This window comes from Urocampus carinirostris, chromosome 2, assembly GCF_059441175.1.
Source record: "Urocampus carinirostris isolate Australia breed hairy pipefish chromosome 2, RoL_Ucar_1.0, whole genome shotgun sequence".
Taxonomy (NCBI): domain Eukaryota; kingdom Metazoa; phylum Chordata; class Actinopteri; order Syngnathiformes; family Syngnathidae; genus Urocampus; species Urocampus carinirostris.
The window spans coordinates 48,327,501-48,353,293 of NC_142350.1; the positions used below are offsets into that span (position 1 = coordinate 48,327,501).

At 37.3% G+C, this 25,793-nt stretch overlaps 1 protein-coding gene across 1 annotated transcript in view; it reads right to left on the reverse strand.

The window, feature by feature from the left end:
- The window catches only part of plekhg6 (pleckstrin homology and RhoGEF domain containing G6), a 26,259-nt gene extending 1,032 nt beyond the window's left edge, over positions 1-25,227 (reverse strand). Inside the window, exons 1-14 of the mRNA XM_088326853.1 lie at positions 25,109-25,227; positions 18,252-18,447; positions 16,570-16,704; positions 14,492-14,629; positions 13,451-13,546; positions 13,331-13,381; positions 11,901-12,050; positions 10,534-10,644; positions 9,139-9,288; positions 8,936-9,070; positions 7,029-7,148; positions 4,966-5,098; positions 4,086-4,201; positions 1,431-2,461 (exon numbers count right to left, since the gene is read on the reverse strand). Of these exons, the coding sequence (XP_088182979.1) occupies positions 1,431-2,461; positions 4,086-4,201; positions 4,966-5,098; positions 7,029-7,148; positions 8,936-9,070; positions 9,139-9,288; positions 10,534-10,644; positions 11,901-12,050; positions 13,331-13,381; positions 13,451-13,546; positions 14,492-14,629; positions 16,570-16,704; positions 18,252-18,380 (2,495 nt within the window). The 5' untranslated portion in view covers positions 18,381-18,447; positions 25,109-25,227. The remainder of the gene's footprint in view (positions 1-1,430; positions 2,462-4,085; positions 4,202-4,965; positions 5,099-7,028; positions 7,149-8,935; positions 9,071-9,138; positions 9,289-10,533; positions 10,645-11,900; positions 12,051-13,330; positions 13,382-13,450; positions 13,547-14,491; positions 14,630-16,569; positions 16,705-18,251; positions 18,448-25,108) is intronic.
- Between the last annotated feature and the right edge of the window lie 566 nt (positions 25,228-25,793).

Consider the following 25,793-nt stretch of genomic DNA (forward strand, 5'->3'; position numbering starts at 1 on the left):
GGCATTATTTCAATATACTATTTCAATATATTTTTAAGTACAGTTGGGGTGAGAAAGTACGATTTTGAAAAAAAAGTTAACGTTTCAAAACAAATTTTTTTGATTCAAGTTAAACGATTTTAAACTTGAGTTTCAAAGGTTCAAAGAGGGTTTTTAAAAGGGGGATAGGTTTTCAAAATTCAATGTCGGACTAAGAATTGAACTTAAAGAACACCTAAGATTTCAAAGTAAGTTTTAAGATGGAGTTAAGGTTTTAAAGCGTGGCTGGTGTTACCATTTCAAAATAGACTTGTAAAGTACAGTTAGAGTATCAAAGTAATTGATTTTTAAAAATATAGGGTTCAAAGAAGAAATTTAAAACAAGGTTTTAAACTTGATCTTGGACTAAAGTTGAATCAGGGTTTTACATTTTGGTAAGAGTTCAAAGTATGGTTTCAAAAAAGCCCAAGGTTTCAAGTAGGGTTGGAAACTATGGACCTGAACTTGATGGAGTTAAGGTTTTAAAGTGCTGCCGGCCTTACTGTTACAAAATAGACTTGTAAAGGACAGTTAGGAGGCGGCAGTAGCTCAGGAGGTAGAGCGCTCGTCTTGGGATCAAGGGATCCCAGTTTCGAATCCCGGCTCGTCTGTGTTACATGTCGAAGTGTCCTTGGGTAAGACACTGAACCCCTAATATCTCCAATAAGCAGGTTAGCGCCTTACATGGCTGCAAGGCCGCTATTGGGAAATGTGGAGCACATTGTAAAGCGCTTTGGGAAGTCATTGACTTGAAAAGCGCTTTATAAATGCAGATCATTTCATTTTCATTTTAGGGCAGGAAGAAAACGTTTTTTTTTTCTAAAGTTAGGGTTTTAAAACCCGGGTTGATCACTTATTAAGGTTGAAGAAGGGTTTTAAATTTGGGTTAAAGTTTCAATGTAGAGTTTTGAACTAGGGATTTAATCTTGGACAATGGCTTGAGTTTCAAAAGGGGGTTTGAAACTACGATTAAGGTTTAAAAATATAAGGTTTTGGGATGTAGTTAAGGTTTTAAAGTGAGGCTAGTGCTATCATTTCAAAGAAGACTTTGAAAGTACAGTTGAGGATTGAAAGTAAAATTTTGGAAAAAAAAGTTTTCAAAGTAGGGTTTTAAGAGAAGGCTTTAAATTTGAGCTGCCATAAAGGTTAAAGTTAAGGAATACTTAATTGTATAACCTTTAATCCCCGAAAGCCTCTAAGGGTTGCAAAGACCACTATTACAACATCCGCTGAAAACTCAACAAAGTGTTAAGGTTGACAGTTTTAGGCCCACGTTACAAATCCATTTGCACCTGCCTTTTTTAAGTGGGTTTAGAGATAGAGTTTTAAGAGCTTTCTTCAGGGTTACAACTTGTGGTTACTGTTTTTAGGGTTAGGGTTTTAACAATCTCAGCATTATATGTGTCTCTTACCTGTCCAGCCTGTCCTGGATGTCCCCGTCCACCAGCTGCTCCCTCCAACCCTGACTGACGGTGAGGACTCTGGTCCTCTGAAGCTGAACCACCTCGTCCCATTCGCTGTCGCTCGGAGACGCTGAGGCCACAGGAGACTGCTCTAAAGGTGACGGCCTCAAGCGAGTCGTCTGCGCTGTCTTCTCGCTCTTCGCCCTTTCCCTGACCACGGCACGACCTTTAGCCCTCATCAGAAGATTCTCCAAGGACGAGGCGGAAGCTGACGTCCCGTCCGAAAAATGTAAGCGGAGTTCGTCTTGACTAAACATGCTGGGTATGGACGCACTCCTTTGGGTTTTTAGCCTGGGTTTTTTATTATGGGCGTCCGATAGTTCCGATTCGGAGAAAATTTCAGAATCCGGCTGTGTTTTGGGTTCGTTATTCCAAAAGGTGCCGCGGGTGGGCTTGAGGGCGCTTAGCTTTAGCACGATAGGCGAATTGGATCTCTTCGTGTAGGATTCCGAATCAGAGTACGAGTAGTCAGAGGGTGACCACGGCGAAGTGGATCGGACGCCAATGTCCGTTCGGCCTTTACGCAACACGGGGGACGTGAAAGTTCTAGATGGCGTACCTCTGAATGGGGTTGAGTTTTGGGTTTTCCATGGAGAACGATTAACAGATTGAGAGTTCAGTTCTTGTGTCGGGTTGTCAACATCTGGATAAACACTTTTCTGTCCGCCATTATGTCGAAACGGATCGACGACTTCCTTCACAATCGAATTGGATGTCGATTTGTCCTCCCCATTTTGTCCTCGTCTACCGATGTCCTTGAACGCAAATCTCTGAGGCAACACTTCAAATTGATGGTTGGAATTTTCCGTACCGTTTTTGAATGCCCCGTTAGACAACTTTAGGACTGCGTGTTGGTGGGTGATGTGTTCCAGGAAAACATCCTCTTCTGACATCAGCGAAGCTGTGGTGTCCACTGACCCAGATCTTTCTTTAGACTCTGGTTGTGGACACTTGGACTCCCTCAAGTTTCTCAGTATCGCCTGAAAACCGTATACAATACAGTCAAACATAAAATAATTTCCCAATTTACTAAGTAACTTCTTATCTTGTTTCGGGCAATGTAATGTTTGACCTCCAGATGTCACTGTAGTGCCTAGCGCAACCCAAAACGAGTACTAATAAGCACACTTAAGAATACAAACTATGGAAACTCAAAGTGACCAAATAGCAACATTTTTCTTCTCATTTTTTGCTCAGCCTTTCATAAGGTTCAGGGTTTTTTGGGGTATCCTTAGCAGCAAGATGACCACAAATCCTGTAAGCTCCCTCTAGGTGAGCCTCATATTATGTAAAATATATGCAAATTTCTTGACCAACAGATAATGTTTTTTTTACCACGAGGAGGCGCTAAATAATGCACAATACCTTTAAAATCATTAATTACACATTAATCCTGGAAGGCCACATTTAATATTGTGTAAACAATGTTCGTTACATGAACTAATTTTAAGTATTGTTTTATTTATTTCAACTTACTTTCTTTTTATTTAGTAAAATCATATATTTAATTATTGAAACTAGCAAATGATATGGAAGATGGCAGATATTTGAGAATTCATTGAGAATAATACTAGAAATGAGCCGAAAAGGTCGTGTAAGATTAGTTTTCTCATTTGCAGTATTTTTTTACCTGACCAAAAGGGTAAATAGAAAACAAAAGTAACAATGTAATGCTTGAGGTTTTTTTTAATTGTAGGATGAAAATGGTGAAAGTAAGAAAAAAGATGAGTGCTTTAGGCTGCAATGATGATTTCAGCCAAAAGATGGCGCCAGCTAGTAGAATATTTTGAATTGACAAGCACCACTTTTAAAATGTGCAACATGATCTACAATCCTCCTTTTTTTAAATTTTCAAAACAAGTCAAGTCAAGTCATGTTTATTTGTATAGCCCTTAAACACAAGAAGTCTCAATGGGCTGCACAGATTACAGACTAATATTACACAACCCCCTGATCTAAAACCTACATGATGGCAAGGAAAAACTCAAAGACCTCAACATGAGGAAAATGAAGAAAAATAATGTGATGATTTTCAAATTTTGCTCATTTTCAGTATTTATACTTAATACAAGAAATAAACTAAATTAATGTAACATAATAAAAAAAAAGTAATTTCCAGACTATAAAGGCGCTCCTGAAAAACAAAAAATCCAGGAATTCAGTGCACAGGCATTTTGTAATCTGGTGTGCCTTATAGACCGGAAATATGGTAAATACAATTTAAATTAATAAATTAGTATCTTTTAGTTGTAGAACTAGATATTTTATTTTTTATATTTAATAAAACAAGTTTGTTTTAGTTTTCTTATGTTTTAAAAAAAGAAAATCCAATCCTTACTCTTACTGTAGTTTACATTTCATCGGACTTATAGTCATGTGCACCTTATACACGAAAAATTATCTAATTAAATTATATCTGGAGGGTCCGCTTTATAATCTGGTGCGCTTTATTATCCGGAAAAAGGTAAGCCTGAAAATTAGCAAAATAATCTGCCAAATGTTTTCTACTCAGTGTGGGTTTTACTGATACAATTAGTCAACTCAAGGTGGACTTCCACTGAAGTGGCAGAAATATTTATTCTTCATGCATCCTGGCGGTCCTACCTTTGCCTGTTGAATGGCCATTACCCACGTGGAGCAACTTTCCGTGGTGCTAGCTGTAAATATGTAAAGATTAACAGGGCACCAAAGCTCCCCGATCTCCACCAGAAGAAACGAACCTGTAAAGGGGAGAAAGAATGTGAGTATATTTTGAGATTTTCTCTGCACTTTTAAACCTCTTAACTCAGTGAGGGCCCAAAGGCGGGCCGTCAGACTGTTGAGAAGCCAAGATGTGTCTGTACAGTCTCACCAGTCACTGAAATACGTCATGCCTGATATCATTGGAAAGCTTACACTCATCACAGAAAAATCAAAGTCTGAAACAAGTTACCCAAAAACTATGAAGCCAGTATAACTCACCAATAAATTGCCCTGGTAGTCCGCTGACTAAATGTTTCTCCACGAACACGGTCTCATTACAATCCCAACAGTCCAGTGAATCCAACCGTGTAAAATATTTACTACAAAACACACTATAATGCCAACAGATTAAAAAAAAAACCAAAACACCTGAACTTATTCCTGCATTATTTGACGATCAGTGTTGTAATCCAATCAGTTTTGCATGTAGACAAACTAGTTCTGTGCTTTGACCACTCTCGACTAATTGCAAGCTTCTTTTTCACGGTCCACAGCCGGCAATAGCCAACAAGGGCCTGTTTTGAAAACAAAAGACATGCCTTATTTTGGCTCTGAATAACTTCAGTCAGTGGTGACCAACTCAGAAATTATTTCAGTTGGGGACAAAATTTCAGAATATTGCCTTTAAAAAGAAACCATATTCTCCAAATGGTTCAAAAAAAGCTATTTAACTTGGGTACGTCTTGGAATGGGATTTTAGGTGAAATTTACAGGATTGGCGAGGAGTTTTTAAATAACTCACAGTTATCCTTCAGCGCAACGCAGTAGGTCCTGTCCAAGGCAAGCGGAGGCCGAACCACCTTAAGTCGCTCCGTTTTTTTCTGCACTTTGGTCACGAGAAGAACATCGGAGAACAGTAGCGCCACCACTTCCAGCTGAGCAGTCAGAAAATGTATATTTTGTCAAACTCAGCAGATGACATTACAATATAATTAACCCTCGTTGATTGTGGAGGATATGTTCCCAAAACAACTCGTGATAGGCTAAATCTGTGAAAAAAACACCTTTATTTGCTTTATATGACAATAAAGGATTTGGACAGCATTAGATAGATAGATAGATAGATAATTTATTCATCCCCGGAGGGAAATTCACATTTCCAGCAGCATCCCTGAACTGAGAACAATACAATAATAAAGAAAAAAGAATACAATATACAAATACCTAGTGTGACGTGCAAATGCCTAATGTAGCGTGTTATATAGAATATCTAAATAGTGCTACACAGGATACATATTGCAATAAAATTCGGTAATATGCAATGTAGGTGGTGAGGTTTAATGTGGGCTTTTACTCTGCCGGGTAGAGTTAAAGAGGCTCATGGCATGAGGAAGAAAAGATCTCTTCAGTCTGTCCGTAGTACAAGACAGTGACAGCAGTCTGTCGCTGAAACTGCTCTTCTGTCTGGAGATAATCCTGTGTAGTGGATGCGATGGATTGTCCATGTTTGACCGCAGCTTTTCCAGTGCCCGTCTCTCAGCTACTGTTGTTAGGCTGTCCAGCTCTTTGCCCACAACAGAGCTCGCTTTCCTAGCCAGTTTATTGAGACGAGAGGCATCCTTCTTCTTGACGCTGCGTCCCCAACACGCTGTCGCATAGAAGAGGGCACTTGCCACAACTGTCTCATAGAATATTTTCAGGAGCTTTTTGCAGATTTTGAAGGAGGCCAGATCATTTAGAGGCGGGGATCGCAAAGTTCAATTAAAAATGAAACTTTTCAAATTTGAACATGCGGAGATTGTCATGCCCCTAGATTTCCTTGCTTTAATCGTCTCATAGTTTTTGCAGAATGTAAATTTGGCGAGCTGTCTTACATTCGTATACATCAGGGGTCTCCACCCTTTTTTAAGCTGAGAGCTCCTTCTTGCTACAAATTAGCACAAAGGGCACCCACTTTTATATGGTTTTCTAAAAAGTAAGCAAGATGGCTTGCTAAATAGACAAAAAGGTAGCTAGATAGTTGGCTGGAAAGGAAAACTAGTTAAAAAACTATAAGGGGGCAAGATAAGAGCTCAAGTAGCAAATAACCAGTTAGAACGCTTAAAAAAGCTTGCTAGAAAGGAGGCTAATATTTAGCTTGATAACCAGCAAAAAGGTAAAATGTTAGCTAGTTAGCGTGCAAAAATGTAAAAAGCTAGCTCGATAGCTTGCTAAATAGCTTCAAAGGCAGGAAGCTAACTACAAAGCTAAAAAGGAAGCGAATAAAACTGCAGATAGTTTGCTCATTTGCTTTATAAAAACCCATAAATTGGAATTTAGTTTGTTGTATTTGTGTAAAATAGATAATAAGATTAATAAAGAAATAGATTCAGATTTTTTTCTTTTAATTAAAATTATCATCAATACTTGGACAGAATGATTTTGCCCATGAAGCCCATGAACTGGAATTTATTATTTGAAGCTCTAAAAATAACAACTTATGTTATTACTATGTTGTTACCATGTTATTGCTAGATTAATGATTAAAAATTGAGTTGAATAGACCCAGCCAACCACTTGAAGAATCGTTTTACTAGAAAATGACGATGACCTAAGACTGGTGAGCTTCTTTCAGAACAGGTCAGCGGGCACATCAAATGTCTTTTGGGGCATCCTGGTGCCCATGGGGACCATGTTGCAGACCACTGGTGTACATACTAAACCACGACGTTATTGATGCACAGGTAAAGAAAAGCGGGGAGACTGTTTAGCCAATCAGAATGCAGACCACACAGCACAATGCAAACCAGCGAAGTAGCAAATCGATGAAACGAAATGGCATCATAGAAAGGGTTCACTGTATGAAAAAAATGCAGGGGGTCTCACCTTGTTATCCTTCCTCCCTCGGATTTTCAGGTTCTCCTCTAGGATCAGCTTGCGTACGACCCCATCGCCGACCCCTCTGATGGGACACGTCAGGTCGAACTGGCAGATCTCTCGCACGTGCTGCGTGCGAAATAATCCCTTTCAGTGTTATTACCCTTCAAGTGGCGCCAAGCAACATGTCACAAAACTATTCAAATTCAACACCTGTCAACTGAGCTAGCTTGCTAGATGCACGAAAACCCGAATTAGCCATCAAGCTAACAGGTTGAAAATGTTAAAAATAAAAGTGGGGTTTTTTTCAGTTAAAATGTTACGTCAACATTTATTTTTGAAGAATTTAGAAGTTAATCAAGAAAACAATTTTAACATTATACCAAGTTGTAAGGATTATACTGAAAGTATGATGATTGCATCAACTTTAAAAATTCAAAAAATTTAAAAATACATTTTAACTGCGTGTAATATATATTTTTTGTAATATTTTCTTATTTTAAGAATTATTTTCAGCAAAACAAAAAATACATAGAATACAAAAATCGTAAATAATTGATACTTTTGTTTAAAATTACACCCTGAACTGGTTGCCAGCCAATCGCAGGGCACACAGGGACAACTCGCTCGCTCATTCGCACCTAGGGACAATTTGGACCGGCCAATCCACCTGAAATGCATGTCTTTGGAATGTGGGAGGAAACCAGAGTGCCCAGAGGAAACCCACGCAAGCACGGGGAGAACATACAAACTCCGCACAGGAAGTCCAGTAGCTAGATTTGAACCCACACAGGAGGTTCCCAAGACCTTAGAACTGTGCCGCACACGAGCTAACCTTCGTGTAGGTCTTAAATGTTCTTGTGATCAAATGGCTATTCCAATAAACATGACTTGACAATTAAATATATTATAAATACCGATACGATTATATTTTAAATATCCATATCGTTTTATTTTGCTTATTTACAAAAAATATTTATTAAAATATAGTCTTATAAAAAGGCACAAAATGAGTCAAATTACTTGATAATCCAGATTTCAAACAATTATGCGCGTTGTTAGTATTATTATCCAGATTTTATAAAAAAAAAAAAAATACAATAAATATGAATATAAAGCATTACTAAAAACAATAACATTATACCAAGTTGATGCACAGGTAAAAAAAAAGGCGGCAGTAGCTCAGGAGGTAGAGCGATCGTTTTAGGATTAAGGGATCCCAGTTCGAATTCCGGCTTGTCCGTGTTACATGCCGAAGTGTCCTTGGGTAAGACACTGAACCCCCAATACGCAGGTTAGCGCCTTACATGGCTGCACAGATCAAGGCTGCTATTGGGAAATGTGAAGCACAATGTAAAGCGCTTTGGGAAGTCATTGACTTGAAAAGCGCTATATAAATGCAGATCATTTCATTTTCAATAGCATAAAATGGTGAAAGATCTTCATAAAATAAGAAAAATGATCCGTCAAATGAACCAGAAAATTTCACTTTAATGCAACAATTTAATTCGTACTTTTTGCCATTCATTTGGTATCTTTTTCTTTAGATAGATACTTTATTCATCCCCGAAGGGAAATTCACATTTCCAGCAGCATCCCTGAGCTGAGAACAATACAATAATAAAGCAAAAAGAATACAATATACAAATACCCAGTGTGACGTGCAAATGCCCACTGTAGCGTGTTATATAGAATATCTAAATAGTGCTACACAGAATACATATTGCAATAAAATTCGGTAATATGCAATGTAGGTGGTGTGGTTTAATATGGGCTTTTTAGTGCACATTGGTGCAAATGTTATATAACAGTTTCTGATAGAAAATCTCAATTTGAACTCAACATTTTGAATGCCTCCTCCTATATAAATAAAATATTGTTGTGCGATTTCTGCACATTCCCTGGAGTGTTTGCACCTTGTCAATTTCCTCATTGATTCCCTCCATCTCGTATCCCTCCAGCCTCTGAGCCGAGACGGCGAGCGCAACTTCCTCGTCCCTCAGCCTCAAGTATTCGTTGACGCCCTCGAGGAATGTGTTCACACTGGACAACTGAAATAAAACATTCCGCTTTAGAGCGAGATTTCCCATTCTGGAGGGAATCTGCAAACGTCTTTCACCATGGCCCTCAGGCTGCGTTGCACGTGAGGCTCCTGGGTGGTCCTCAGGATGGCTTTAAGGAGGAGGGGGTACTTGGTGATCCGCTGGTGGGGCTTGGCCTGCATGTCGCCGATGCGCATCCGTGAGCAGAGCGGGTGCGTCTCCACCCACTGCGTACAAGAAGGACGATTAGGTCAACGTTTTAGAAATCCGCATTTTAAAAATTAGCTATACAGTTGATCCTGGGATATGGTTAAACCTTTCACTTAAGACTGTGGAAGAAAAAGTATTTTCGGTCACTCAGTACGGCATTTTACCAGCCAAAAGACATTAATAACAAATTATTTTGCCTGCACAAGAGCTCATCAAACTCAAACATTGCAGTGAGGGTGCATATGATGAGTTGTGTCTCTAAGATTCCTGTCTGTTATTGGTTGCCCTCATATAAATTGGTGGTCTTCTTCTATTGATTTGCCTCACGGCATCATGAAAATACAGATATGCTATTGGCTGAACTACCTCCCACAATGCCTTTGTCCTTATTTAGTTCAGACTCTTGTCTGCTTTGTAAAGACATTGCAAGTCAGCAATAGAACGTTGCAGTTTTTAAACTTTTTTTATTAGCTATGGGCCCCAAGGCTTACAGTGATACAGGGGGTTAGCAAAAACATGATAACCATGGAAATAAGGACTGTGATGATCAAGTCAAGTCATGTTTATTTGTATAGCCCTTAATCAAAAAGAGTCTCAAAGGGCTGCACAGACCACAGATTATTGCAAACCAGACTATTATTACACCACCCCCTGATCTAAAACCTGAATGAGGGCAAATAATACACAAATATTGTCAACAAAAAATATAGGTTATCCATATGCTATAGAATAGAAGTGTGTTTTAAATTTAGATTTAAACATCTCCACTGAGGTTGCTGATCGAATCTCAGGGGGAAGAGCATGGAGAGGTTACACGAATGACCACCCTCGCTTAACTAACTGAGTGGCCATAACCAATCGACAATCCAGACTATTATTATTTGCATTTTGCCTAATTTGGGTATAAATGTTCCCAATTTACAAGAAAAGTAAAATATATTAAATTTTAAGAAATAACACTTGAAATAGGCACAACAAAAATCTGCCAACGGGTAAGATTTTGTTTACTGGATCAGATGGTTTACAAGACAAATATTTTCACAAAAAATACAATTGAATTGTGGCTAGGCAATAAATAACTTTCTTCACACCTTATGGATGCTAAAGCTTGAGTTAAAACTGATTTAAAATCAGTTATTACTGTCTATTTTTTTCACAGGATTTCCGTTGAGCTTTTGTCGGTTTACATTTATTTTAAGTTTTTTCGAAATTGATAAAGACAGTGATTGGCGAAATTGACCGGATAAATAGAAATTAATGACCTGCACGTATGTGAAGAAATGTGGGTTGCTCTCCATTTGTTGGCGTGCAAATTCAAAGCTGTTTTCCTCCTCGGCGCAGTAGTGGCAATATGCAAAGAAGCGTTCAGAGAACTGCAATAACAAAGAACATCAAATTATACACTCATAAGACACAAGTTCAGATCCCCACCCGCACAAAAGACTCATTCAATTTTAATTCCTTAAAGAAACAAGTATACTTGTGAGATTGTCCCATTTATTGTTTTATCCAGTTTTAATGACACACAATCCTCACGTGCAACGCAACCAAAAATATTGGGTGAATATTATAAATCAGGGTTCAGGAACCTTTTTGACCCAAAGGCCCATGAGAGCAAATTATTTTGATTTTCCCTTTTTTGAGAGAGAGTCACACCATATATTTTGAGACAAAATTCAACAAAACCGACAAACCTTGTCTTCGGACAAAAGCTAATTCTTCAGGACATTTTATATCACTGTGTGACGTCTGATGATTGGATCAAATTTATGTAATGATAATAAATCCGGATCTTTTGTCCTATAACAATATAAATATACCACGTAAGATTTGTCTCTCTCACGCAGTTACTTAAGAGTGTTGGGAATCATTTAATCTTCTAAATTGTTTCAAAACACGGTGCGGTCAAAGTTCTTTTGTAAAAATGTTACAAAACACTACAAACAAGAAGGATACTGGGCTCTGGCACCCCTGTGACCCCACTGAGGTTAAGCTGTGTAAATAATGGGTGGATGGAAGAAGGAAACCAACATATTTAGAAAGAAGCAAGTGCTTGCTCTATGTGTGCATAGCTCCACCCATCTCTACCTCTCACCCAATCAAATTCCTCTGGGTGCTTTGTTGGCCTATATGGGTATTTACAGTTTGTTCTTTGGGTTCTCATCGTAGCATGTCTTGAAAGTCAAGTCAAGTATATTTATTTGTATAGCCCTTTATCACAAAAAGTCTCAAAGGGCTGTACAGAGCACAAGTGAACAATTATTGTTTAACAAGCTTGTATATAAAGGATTTCTTAGCAATGTAAAGCCAAAACAGGGTGTGTTGGTGTGTCATCGTGATTGTAAACTGTCGTTGGGACTGTGCCCATTATATAATGGACCGAATGCTGTATGACAGTGACACATTGGCTTTACATGGTTTACGGTTGTCATAGTACAGTTCACTTTTGGAACGATTCAGGAAAATAGCAACGGTCTCATTCTATCCCCGAGCCAAATCTACTCAAGAAAAGAGCCTTATCTGGCTAAATAAAGAATAAAACAAAGTTTAGAAACTAGAAAACTGAATTGTGCATCCACTTTTAATGTTTTTTATGTAGATTTTGTAAATTAAAAAAAAAAGCTCTGACCTGAAGGCAGCCTGCCTTTAAGCCCATGGGGTTAAAAGGTTTTCCTGTGGTTCGAACGTCCTGCAGCATGGGATATATGACTTCCTGCCAGAACAGCTGGTGGGAGCGGAGGATGGCGGGAAGGTTGGAGTATAGTTTCTCGGGAGTCACCTGAACAGTATAGCACACCAATAATAAAGAACATAATTTAATAGGGGGCAGCACGGCGGCGGCTCCAGCCCCCTCGCGACCCTAATAAGGATAAGCGGTACGGCTAATGAGATGAGATGAGATAATTTAATAGTGACAGTTTCTATATGTGTATGTTATTTCTCAGTGTATTTGTATTGACATTTTGTTCTGAATGCATGTGTGCCAGAATGACAATGAAAAATATCTGGATGTAGTATGTGTGTGCGAGTAATTTTGAACAATTTCAGTGGGAAATAAATCCCCGGGATACGGCGTCCGGCCTTATGATGTTTTAACGTTACAATGTGGGATGCAAAATCATGATAACCATGAAACTGAAGTTTGTAAACAAAGAAGAAGGCACAAGCTTTGTAACCCTTGCTAAGGAATAATGCCACAACCCACTAGTGTGCATGAAGATGTTTTTGGCCCCTCTTTTGGGGATTTCTCCACACTATACAACATCAACAACAAATTATTTGGTACGCCTAAAACCTTAAATTTAATCTTTGCAGTCTGCTATTGGTCGACCTCATATAAGATGCTAGTTTGCTATTGGTTTGCTTCACGGCATCATCGAAATTTTAAGATAATTATTCTCTAATACAACTATTATTAAAGCAAGGAAATCAAAGGGTAGGACAATCCTCCAAAGTGGAAGTTTTAAAATCAGTTTTCATTTTCTATCTGCTTTCTCCTCCCTCCTCTGCATCCACCCACTAACTCCACCGTACCAGCTCAAGTCACGTCAAACCAAAAGTATGTAGAATTGTTTTTTTCCTTACATGTATATTTGTTTAGTAATTTAATACTATACGTGTATAATACATACAAGTGATAGAAAAGTATTTAGCAACTGTCATTCTAATGTTTTTATCCGGGGTAGCAGGGGCTCAGAACACATCAGCTGATTACCATACGTTTCCCTTGTCATATGGCAATTTCACTCAGAAAAGATTCACTTTGTATCCCAGGGGGTTTCGATATGTTTTTCATTTTGCAAATTGGAATGTTTCCAATGATTTCAAAGACCGGGGGGAAGGGATTTTGTAAGTTTTATTGTTCTATATTTTTTATCAATTATCCATTATCGGTCAAATCATAATACGCTACAAAGCCAAGGGGCCGAGACACTTGCTCTCAGCCAAGAGGCTCAGTCAAGGTCCTAGCCACAGAGCCAAGCAGCGATCACTTGAAGCAGTCACCTCTCAATTTGGGACTGAAAAAAATATATAATCCTGTAAAATGGCTAGACTTACCTCCAAGAGGAATCCTCTCATGTGCAGGTTGACCAAAGCCCCAATAACCAACTGCAGCAGTTGTAACAAGAAACCGTCAACATTTGAATTTTTGACCAAAAAGAGTGTGCATTGGCTTACATCTTTTATGATCACAAGTCTGTTGATGTAGTTAAGTTCCGTGAGCACAAACTCCCACATGGCTTCCTGCTGGTGCCTCTGCATTCGAGGCATGATCTGGACACAGGGAGAAATAAAGTATGTGAGATTTAGCAAATCTAATTTTTTTAATTTCAGGAAACTGCATGAATTTGTTCTGAGGCGGGGATCGCTAAGAGAAATTGCTGTATAGCAGGGGATACACGCTGTCCGAACTCCAGGTCCCTCAAAAATAAATATCAGAGTAACAGAATATTATATAGTGATTATTACTTATATGTAAAACATGTGTATTGGATTAAATAACATCATAAATAAATCTACATGAAAAGGAAAAATTGCTTTAATTTTTCTTTGGTGTTACGTAACCCGAGCTGGTTGAGCAGTTTAGCAGGTGGATGCAGAGGCAGGAGTAAACGGTGACGGCAAATTACAAAGAAAGGTCATTTAAATTTTTGTAATTGCCAAGAATGTCATGCCCTTGGAAGATTTCCTTAATTTAATTGCCTCCTCAGTTTCAATAATAGTCCTAGTTGACAATTGGTTACACCCATGCAACTTAGCAAGTGAAGCGATTCTTGTATGTGCTGTAAAGTTCTTAATAAACACAAGCTTTTGTTGCCATGGCCATGTTTAGCTTTTCCATTTAGCATCACTTCAGCCTTGGAACAATTGCCAACAAATACAGAACAAAAAACAAAACAATATTGTATCGTGAACTCGCAAACTGTTTAAGAAGCACACAAGATTCTGAACAGAATGAAGAAAAAACAATTGTGGGAGGCAGATTAGCCAATAGCATATTAACATTTTCATAATGTTGTGATGCAAACCATTTGCAAGTTTTTGGTCATGTGAAATAATTTGTTGTCGACATTGTACAGTGCCGCAAATGCTACGAAGAGGGGCCAAAAATCTTATTCCACATCTTAAAGTTAAAACTTCGTAAGCCGGGATCACGGTATCCCAGGGGTCTACAGTACTCAATTTTTTTTTACATTTTAATTTTCTTTAAATTCTTACGGAGTGTGAGTGGACGATATCGGTCCAGCTCCTCTCCAGCGAGCTTCCTCGGCTCTCCTCCCTCCAGCTCCACTTAAGACTGACGGGCACAGCGAAGGACTCCAGTTCCTGCTTCAAGATATCCAGCTGACTCCTCTCCTGAATGTAAGACACATGCACAATAAAAAAAAAAAAAAAAAAAAAAAAAAAAAAGAGAAAACATTGTGCATGTATGTGGCAGACAAAAAGCAAGGACTTGCACTATATATGGATGGATACCAATGCGGTATCCACTTTATATGTAGATCTCCTACTGTGGCATTTTGGCCATGGGGGCAGAAAATAAAACGTCAATATTTCAAAGATATCCACCAATTCTCATGAAGCTTTTTAGGCGAGTAAGCTGGAGTTTGTTTGTATAATTTGTCTCAATACTACAAGTCCGACAGTGCTTTGGAGAATTAAAATATACCAGAAAAGGGAAACTACACCTGTACCCAAGTGATTAGAGAATTCAAATGCAAGTTGAATACATGCAATAATCCAATTATTATTCTGTTTCTGTAGGACCAACATGACAAATTTATTTTTTAATGTTTTTTTAACGCTGCAAAAAAATGAAGGATTCCCTTCTTTGTTCTATTTTTAAAAAGAGTTTTAAGAGATCATGTCATTTGAATGATAGTTTGGGACTGTTCAAAAATATGAGCAAGCGAAAACAATTCTTTGCTGAATAATTAAATTGACGCAGGACATCTTTCATCCTTTATTACTCAGATTGTTTTAGTGACCGATAAGACTGGACAGGGGAGTGCTCTTTTGAAAACAATCCCAACGCTTAACCCTAATCCCTAACCTTAACCCTCTAACTGTTAGAGTCTAACCCTTACCCTATCCACCTCACTGTAGCCCTCTGAACCTAACCCTCTGACCCTAACCCTTACCTCAACCTCCTAATCCCAAATCTCTAAATTCTTCACCATAACCATTAATGTTAACCCCCTAACGGGGCTAACCCTAACACCCTAGCCCTTACCTTAACCCTCCAACCCTTATGTTAACCTCCTAACCCTTACCCTAACCCCCTCATCCTAACCCTCTCACCCAAACCCTCTCACCCTAACCCTAATCCCTAACTCCTGCACTGCAAGCGCAGCGCCAAAATGAATGTTTGAGGCTGAAGTGCGCATTTTGACGCAAAGTGAAACTGAACGAATTGGTGCCGAAAAGAAAATCATATCCTGCATATTTCAAGCTGCAAATAAATAAATATTTGCCCGAAAAGCAGAAAGTTTGTACAGCGTGTAAGCTATTGGCGAGAAGCGTAAATGATGTCTGACGTGAGCGAGGTGGAAAGAGGAAACGGCACATCTTTTACCCCAAAACGGACGATAAAAATTTCTTTGGATTAAGTGATTTGGAGTTAAACTGATAGTTTGCTAAGTGTGTTCTTTATCTAAATAATTAAGTGCATGCTGTGCAGATCCCCCATGAAGAGAAAAAAAGACATTTTAAGCTATATAATATCAATATAAATATACATATCATTTTGTAATATAATTTTGTTTTGTTTTTGATTTTTGTTTAATTTTTGTTTAATTCTTTTTCCAACTGCAATCATCAAACTTGTCAAACTTATATTGGATTGTTTTGGGACCTTATTGACTTCATAAATTGGGTGAAATTATACATAAATATTTGAAGATGAGAATTGTATTATATTTTAGAATCACAATATCTTCCGAGACAGCCCTGGATATAAGGATTTCATTATTTTTTACGGCTCTAGACATTTCTTTTGCCTTTGTTTGGTCCATTACACTTTTAACATTATGAGCAAGTCACTAACCCAACCGTTGCACTCACAATACTCGCAGACTAAGACCTCAATCGGATTATCATATGTGTTTACATAGCGTTACATCATCGGAATACTTGCAATATTGTGTTTACAAAGGGATTATTGCCCGCATGCAAACATTGTTCTGCCGATAAACTGCACGTGATTTAGTTATTGTGTTTTAAAGAGATGTGCAGACTTTTTATAGCCTCGTTTCTCTGATATTTTTGTTTCCTCGTTTCAAAAGAAGAAACAATACCTCAGCAGTTTGGTTCTTGTCAGACACTCCCTGGTTGAGAAAAACTTGTTTGAGCGCAGCTCTGGGCTTGGCCGCCCCCGACGCTCCCTTTGTTACCGTCGAGTAGTTGCCCAAAACTTTTTGCTTCGTTTGCTTCTGGAATGAAAAGAAAAGCAAGAAGAATGCTTGCATTTATTTTGGAACTAGGAAAAACAGTTAACTGAATCTTTTTGAAATAAAAACAAGTGATGAAATTGAATAACGTATATCACATTGCAAAATAATGTACTAACATTAAATTCAAAATATTGGAAAATTATTGAATATTACTTGCACCAATACTACACTTACATGTCCTTAATGCTTTTACTGTTTCCAATCTACCTATGTTTATTTCAATAAACAAGTACAAAAGAGTAAACTTGAAATGAGAACACGAGTGATGAAATGGAATAACATTGTACACACGAGTACTAAATTATGCACCAACATCAAATTCAAAATGTTACAAATGTACTGAATAACACTGGAAGTACTTAAAATATTTTAAAAAGTGCTGAACGGCATTAAAAAGTACTAAAACCTACTAAAAACTTCAAGAAGTAGTGAAGGAGTACAAAAACTAATACTAGAAAGTACTAAAAAGGTATTAAACATTATCAATGATAAGAACTAAATGATAAGTAGTAAAATGTACTTAGATATACTAAGGAGAAAAGTGAAGTACTAAAAACTACACATAGTACTAAAAACTACTAGAGAGTACTGAGAAGAACTAAATGTACTAAAAAGGATTAATGTTAACAAAAATTACTAAAAAGTATAGAAACGTACTTAAAATTATCAAACAGGGTTAATAATAAGACCTAAAGAATATTCCAAGTACTTAAAAGTACTGAGACGTACAGAACAGTAAAAAATACTGTAAAAACTACAAAAAGTACTAAAAACTACTAAGTACTGAGAGGTACTACGGTAGTCATTAATGGAATGTATTCAGAAAGACACACACCCAATGGTTTAAATAAAATAAAAAGTAGATTAATACAATGATGTGGTAATTTAATGATAATAAAATATGTAAGATTAATGCGAAAATAATAAGATGTATAAAACAGTATCAATAACTGAATATTAATAAAACGAATACTGTAGTTCTTTACCTTTGTATATACTTTATACTGTAGTCATTTCAGTATCTTATGCACTCTTCAGTATCTTGCCGATAATGTTACCAATTTACTTTATAATTAAACAAGTACTGAACAGTATACTGGAGCAAACAATGTATTTTAAAAATAAATTTGTAAAGAAAATATAATTAGAAGACGAAAGTTGCTCACTAACTTACGTTGCTACCAATTTTCACGCTTTTGATGACGTAATTATGTGCGAATGGCGCTCTCGGGGCTGCCATGTCAAGTCTTTTAACGCCTTTAAACTAAAAAGTTTGTCCCTAAAACTATGAAATCAACGTTTTTTTTTTATTAAAATCATTTTGATACAAGACAGGTAGTGAGGATGGAAATATGTTTAGTTAATTAAAAAAAAAAAAAAAAAAAAAAAAAAACTTATACTCAACAGTGAAAATTAAGTTGTCATTTTGGACAGCAAGAAATCCCCCTTTTGTCCTCCTCCTTCTGTGTGCATTTTGTGGTTGTTTTTTTTCTAATATGGAAGAAAAAAGATTTTCTTTCACTTGCCCGATGTCCAAATGAGTAGAACTTGAGAGTTTCCGGTGACACCTTGTGGTGAAAATTGACGTCAGGTGCCGCAAAGTCGTCGGCCTCATTAGGGTCCGCGGCGTCATGTAACTGCGCTGTCACCTCCATTATTTATGAGAGTCCGCGTGAATTTTACGGGAAAAGTTTCGGGACTGGGGGGACATTTCCACTTTACCTGGATAAAGAGGCAAAAAGTCATTTTTAAAATGTATTTACTTTTCAGACGGCTAGCATGGCAACGATAGAGGAACGACAACATGTCATGAACACGACCAAAATAAAACTGACCGAAAGAGCTCTTGCTCCGACTGACCAATGATAGAATAGAACACCGATGACGTCAGTGAGTCCGATTGAATTTGAAATCCGATTGGTTGAACTAATAAGATATTGACTCTTTGCACGTGATGTCATGTTGCCTTCCTTGGTAGAATAAGAGCCATGACGGACGGTAGGAGGCACCCTAGTTGAAAGCACATTTTTGTATTACCTATCTATCTATCTATCTATCTATCTATCTATCTATCTATCTATCTATCTATCTATCTATCTATCTATCTATCTATCTATCTATCTATCTATCTATCTATCTATCTATCTATCTATCTATCTATCTATCTATCTATCTATCTATCTATCTATCTATCTATCTATCTATCTATCTATCTATCTATCTATGAGATAGATCTTTGACCTCAATAGCTGGAAGACGAGCTAAACTGGATCTTTGACATCTAGTTTTACCTGGTTATATCAGTATCAGAAATTATTTTCCCCCCATTTTTATTAACACTCCACTTATTGAAACATAAATATTTTGTTTGTTTGTTTGTACATGATTCAATTGTTTGTTTGTTTGTAAATGATTCAAATTGAATCGTTTCTCCGGCGCCGTCACGAATGGCAGCCACTCCAGCAGCTCCCGTGTTATTTTCGATTGTTCTCAGCTCAGGGATGCTGCTGGAAAAGTGAATTTCCCTTCGGGGATGAATAAAGTATCTATCTATCTATCTATCTATCTATCTATCTATCTATCTATCTATCTATCTATCTATCTATCTATCTATCTATCTATCTATCTATCTATCTATCTATCTATCTATCTATCTATCTATCTATCTGTCTGTCTGTCTGTCTGTCTGTCTGTCTGTCTGTCTGTCTGTCTGTCTGTCTGTCTGTCTGTCTGTCTGTCTGTCTGTCTGTCTGTCTGTCTGTCTGTCTGTCTGTCTGTCTGTCTGTCTGTCTATCTATCTATCTATCTATCTATCTATCTATCTATCTATCTATCTATCTTTTTATGACAGAATATGGCAATGTTTAGCCATATAATCAACACCAAAATATGTAAAAAAAAAAAAAACACCACACGACAAATTACAAAATACATGACTGGCAGCCCTCAAGTATTCCATGATTGGCAGCGAACGTTTTTTACAGGTTAGGTCTGATGTATTTCCGAGCAATTTTATGTTAAGCAGGTACAAGTCACGTCAAAGACACTCAATTTAATAAGTTAGCTAGTGCTAAAAAGCTACGTTAGTGTCTTATCGTGGCTATTTCTTACGATGTAAATGAGCAGCTTTTATTGTGATACACCAGCGATTCAAAAGAGTAATCTTCCGAATATCACATGTATTAAAAACTGTTATGTGCTCTTCCCTAAAGCTTATTACGCCACAATTATCTGTTAAATTGTCAAAGGATAAAACGTGTAACGAATGTTCAGAAGGTAAAACGTCATTTCGCCAAAGAAAATATTTTCAACATGCTCTAATGTGGTTTCCATTCAAGGTGCAAATTCCCAGTGCTTTACAGTTCTATTACATTCCCCAAACATTTGGATACAAAGTCAGGGGGGCGTATTTTTCTGCACAACGAAGCACAGCAACGTGTACCAGTTATGAAGAACCTGTAAGCATCCAGACTTTTATACGCTTTTAGATCAGTACTAGTGTATGGGGATACTCCATTTACAAGATAGTGGTATAGATCATGCAGACTGAAGTCAGGCAGACAAATAGATTCGGTTAGATCTGTGAATATGTAAGGAGGAAGACTGTATGGGGCAGTAGCTAGCCCTTCTAATTCTATTATCAGTTTCTCTAAATAGTGCTCGACAAGGTGAGCCACCTCATTCGACAGCTGGCCAATATTCGTTTGACTAATCATTGCCAATGCTGTTGAACAGTATAGTTTTTGTTGTCGTTTACCGTCTACCGACCTCGTCCGCTATTTACTATAGGTTACTACCGTCCGTCATGGTGGCGTCACGTGGTTAGTGTCACGGTTGCCATGGCGCCCAATTGGCCCCGCCCGTGGGGCGCCAGCTGCGGCTCATTGACAGATTGGCTTTCTGTCGATTTAAGCTCAGTGCTCTCACTCTTCCTTTGTCAGTCCGTCGACGAACCTCTGCCCCGCAAGATGTGGGTTTTGACTCGGTCCTGTTTCCTGTTGGTATTTCCTGTCCGGTATTGTTCCCGTTTATTTTGTCCTGTTTAATTTCGATATCCTGTTTTGATATCAATCCTGTCTGTCCTGTTGTTTAATATCGGTTTCCAGTTTCGTTCCCGTCTAGTTTGTCCTGTTTATTTTCGATATCCTGTTTTGATATCAATCCTGTCCGTCCTGTCCTGTCTCGACCCCATCTGTCCGATATCTGTTTGGGCAATGGGTATCGATCTCGTCGGCCTCTGGCTTCCTATCATTTCACGCCAGACTGCTGCCTAACGTGCATGACTCCCCATTTCCCTTAAAATAAAAGGCTTGTGTGAGAAACGTCACGCATTTGGGTCCTGATCCTGTTCCGGTTCATGACAGTTCGGTCACGTCTGTTCATAGGGTCAATAAACTAACATTTCATAATATCATTATCTAAAATCCATGAAAAAATAAAATAAAGAGGTTGGAGGGCGCTTCCCAACGACTAAACTCTGATTTTAACTTTATTTTGAAATTTTGTGATAAATGTCCTCAGCTGCATTATTTCAACACAAGAACAATACTTGTTGTATTGTAAGGAGAGGAGTGTGTTATGGGAAATAATTTGTTTTTAATTGTGTGTGTTTGTGTGTGTCTGTCAGTGCGTGGTGTGGCTCTTTGATTCTCACAGTTAAAAATTTTGGCTTTTTGTGTCAAACTTGTTCGCCACCCCTGATTTAGACAAAAGTAGCGTTTTGCTGATATTCTGTGTCATCCTATTGTCAGGGAAATGAATTGAGATTAGTGGGAATGCTATTCCCCCTATTTTTCTGTTGCAAAAAAAAATTGAAAATAAAAATTATCTATCTATCTATCTACCCTGGTCATATCCCTCGAGAGGGGTGACCGACAGCAAGACAAACACATACAAAATAAAGACAATTTTAAAAAGGGAAAAAGTAGCAAAAGACACACACAAAAAAATTTGGACCATGGCCAACTCAAATGCCCCAACACCCAAACAAGTTAGGCACCTCGGCACCTAAGTTGGTCATGCTTTTGTCCCTCCAGATGAAACGGGACACAAGAAAGCGGCCATGTCACTCGGGTCAGATTGACACAACACACTCTTCTGTTCAACAGCAGGGCCCGACAGCTTTCACTGGTTTACCCCTGCCGCATCATTCGGGTGCCCTGCCCATCCGTTAGAACGCGTCCAACATCCCACTATCCTTTCACAACACCTCTCCACTCATTCCACTCATTCACACATAAAATATGATAATAGTCAATATTCTTGATTATACAATTATACAATATACAGACGTTCCCCTACTTACGACCATTCGACTTACGAAAAACGGTAGATACGAACATTTTTTTCGGGATATTGAAAATTATGCGGAGATTGCTGTAAGATAGATTTTTTTATTGTGTGGACCTTTTTCCGAGTACAGGACATGACTAGTGCTTCTTTCCGCCGCTACCGGCGTGTGGTGGCGCTGTGAGAGCTCACCCAGCATCCACCCCGAAGAAGAAATCCGCTTCCTCTTCCTAGTTTGTGTGTACACATTCTATACTGTATCTCCAGCGTGCTAAGAACTTTGACATTTGTATCGTTTAATATCTCGTGCATCATTTTGATATGGTTGGCGTAGAGTGTAAAGAAGAGGTGAGCCGTTTCTTTTGAAATGAAAGTGGAATACGAAAGCTTGATGCGGTTGAGAAAATGTTTTTTCGGCCACTTTTTACCATGGAGGAAGTCGCCTAGCTCTTGAAGCGCATCTTCCAAAAGTAAGTTAAACTCGACTTAATTTATCTTTATAGAGCACATTATTTTATGAAATGTTATTTTTTTAGTACAAAACAATACAGGTTACTTATACAAGCCTTAAATATATTTATATAAACCTTAAACATACAAAATATAGCACTGAAGCAACTTACGAACAAATTCCACTTACGAACGAACCTCGTCTGTGAGTAGGGCAGCGTCTGTACTCAATATTCATAAAGAAGCACCCCCCCAAACATACAAGCCTCTAGAATACCAAAAGTCACACCCCCACAAATAAAATAATAATAATAAATAAATAAAAATCTGAAATTTCTACCAAATAAACGAAACGTTATACAATTACTGTTTGGTTCTTGTTCAACTAGTAAAAATCAGTTTCAGTTACCCAGCCTTGGAGCCATATATGAAGGTATAGGGTGGTAGTTTTTTTCCATTTTGATTATGTTTCTCACTCTTGCTAGGTCTTATTTCTAAGTTTATATTTTGAAGTGACTTGACAATCTGGGGCAGTAGCTCGTCTTGGGATCAAGAGGTCGCAGGTTTGATTCCCGGCCCCTTCGTTTTATATGTCTAAGTGTCTTTGGGCAAGACACTGAATCCCTAATACCCCCTGATAAGAAGGAAATGGCCTTGCATGGCTGACACTGCTATTGGTGTGTGCGTGTGTGTGTGAATGGGTAACCTTTGGGAGGTCTTCATTGACTTTAAAAGCACTATATAAATGCAGAACATTTACAACTGCATATAGACAAAAAGTAGCGTTTTGCGGACTTATTCTGACATCTTAATGCCAAGGAACTATGTTGCGATTGTTTGGGAACTCTGTCTTTTACATAAAAGTATCGCACCGCTGCCAGTTGAAGTGAAAAGCAAGGCTTCATCGAAATGTTTCGGGTTTTTTTCGAAGTAACTCCGAGTTGAGAAGCTTCATATAAACAAATCAGCACTCTCGGGTTCTACAAATTGAATGCTAATTCTAATCTTCGTCAATCGAGTTTCACACGATGTCATTTCGGAATGCGTGTTGACTGATGGGAAAACCTTTGTGCTTTGTACTTGACATTCACACTGAATTTATAAATAGCAGATACTTTAGGATAGTTTTCTCATTATTTCAATGTTTTGTTTTTTTACAAATCTCGAATTCAGATTTTTGGGGGGTCTGAAAGAAGTCTTAGAAACATCCAAATCAGACCACTATGCTAAAATTGGTGTACTTCAGGTCAAAAAGGGAATTATTTTGAAATGTCTAAATTTAGGCTTAATATCGACTAATTTCAGACCCCTAATGAACCCCTAATAAAGTTTTTTTTACAGAAGTATAATAGTTATATATAGTTTGAAAAAAAAACTGATTTTATTATTTTCTTGTCTTCTGTATTGAAATAAAAAATATAGTGATTTTCTTATTTACTTCTTTTATTTTTGATAGAAAAATTGTCATTTTTATATTTTTTTATCTTGTGTAACACGATAAAAAAAATTGTTTTATTATTTGAAGGATTATTTTTCTTATTTCACTGCACATATTTTAGAAAATATTTTTGTTTTTTAAGATGTGGAACCAATTAGATAACTTTACACTTTTAAGGATTCTTTTTGTTATCATTCTTGACATATTTTCTTATTTTCTAAATGATTTATGTTTGTAAAATGATGATATCATTTTACTACTTTTAAGGGTTATTTTCCTTATTGTACTATATATATATATATATATATATATATATATATATATATATATATATATATATATGTGTGGAGCAATATTCAGATTTTAGTTTATTTTTATCTTATAATTTAAACTTAAAATTTATATATATATATGCATACACATATTAATGGTAATATGGGGTGATATTCAGATTTTTGTGTATTTTTATATTCTATTTAATGATAAAACATAGATTAGTTGACTAATTCAAATTCTCTTTTTACCTTGCATATTTTTAGATTTTAAGAAAATACTTTTATTTGTAAAATATGAAATATTTTTTTGATATCCAACACAATAGCAATATATATTGCTGCCTCTTTTGTAAAAAGAAAAAAACAAAAACAAAAAACAAACTCATCAATATACTTTTTTACATGTTCTATGATACAATGTTAAAATAGATATTTTCTTTTTATTTTAAGGATTCATTTTGGTATTTTTCTTTATAATTTTAATGATAATCTAAATATTTAAGAAACATAATTACATCATGACACTAGTTTTAAGAACTGTTTTCTTATTTTTATATATTTTTAAAGATGATTTTATTTTTCAAAATCAGGGAAAAAAATGAATATCGGCTCATTGGGCTAAGCCAAAACCTCATTTGTGTAAGGAAACAAACAAAAATCTCATGTGTTTACTTGGAGACGTAACGTGTTACCAGGAGACAACAAAACAAATTCAGGAGTGAACTTTGACCTTGGGTAACAGTAATTTAAAGGTCCAAATAAGACATGTGTTTGCTCGTATCCTTTACGAAAGCTAAGCAGAAATACTTCACAGTCGAATCAGTTTAAAGCGAAACCTGGAGAACAACAAACTTCCTGGTTTCCCGCCACCGTGAGACAATCATTACCAGTCACACGATCTTCTTTGGAGAAAACAGAGAGCAAACTTTACCCGATCTCCACGTTCTCCATCTCGGTTCCGCGTCGGTTCTGTGTCGGCCGCTTCTTTTGACCTGAGCGCTTCTCTCCAGTGCTCACCTGTGCTCGCTCACCTGTGCTCACCTGTGCCCCGTAGCAACTGGCCGGACGGGAAGGACAGGATTGTGGCGAGACGACGAAGCAGTCTTGAGCTCCACGGAACGGAAGACGGCGACTGAAACGTCTCGAACAGGAGAGAAATCATTTTTATGACTGAGTTGTAATGATTATTCAGGTATTTAAGACAACTTAACTGTTTTATTTTTCCAGTTCGGCAGCCCGGTCGTGCAAAACAGAAGACGCCTTTTTATTTTGTTGTGGTTATTTTCTTTGAAAAAAGTGAGCATTTTTCCCCAAAACAAATGGCTAATGCTACTCATACACTGAAACAAAAATACTGCCAGATAGTTCCAATAATTTTGAGGATTATTTCATCTCATTTTCATATTAATAGTTACATCATAATCAGAATGCCCTTAATTGTGTTGCTATGACAGAATAAGGGTTGCAGTTGGTAAAATATACAAAATAAATAGATAGATCGATAGATAGATCGATAGATATACTTTAATCATCCCTGTAGGGAAATTCACACTTCCAGCAGTATCCTTGTGTTGAAAAATAAAATAATACAATAAAAGATATAGAATACAAAAATA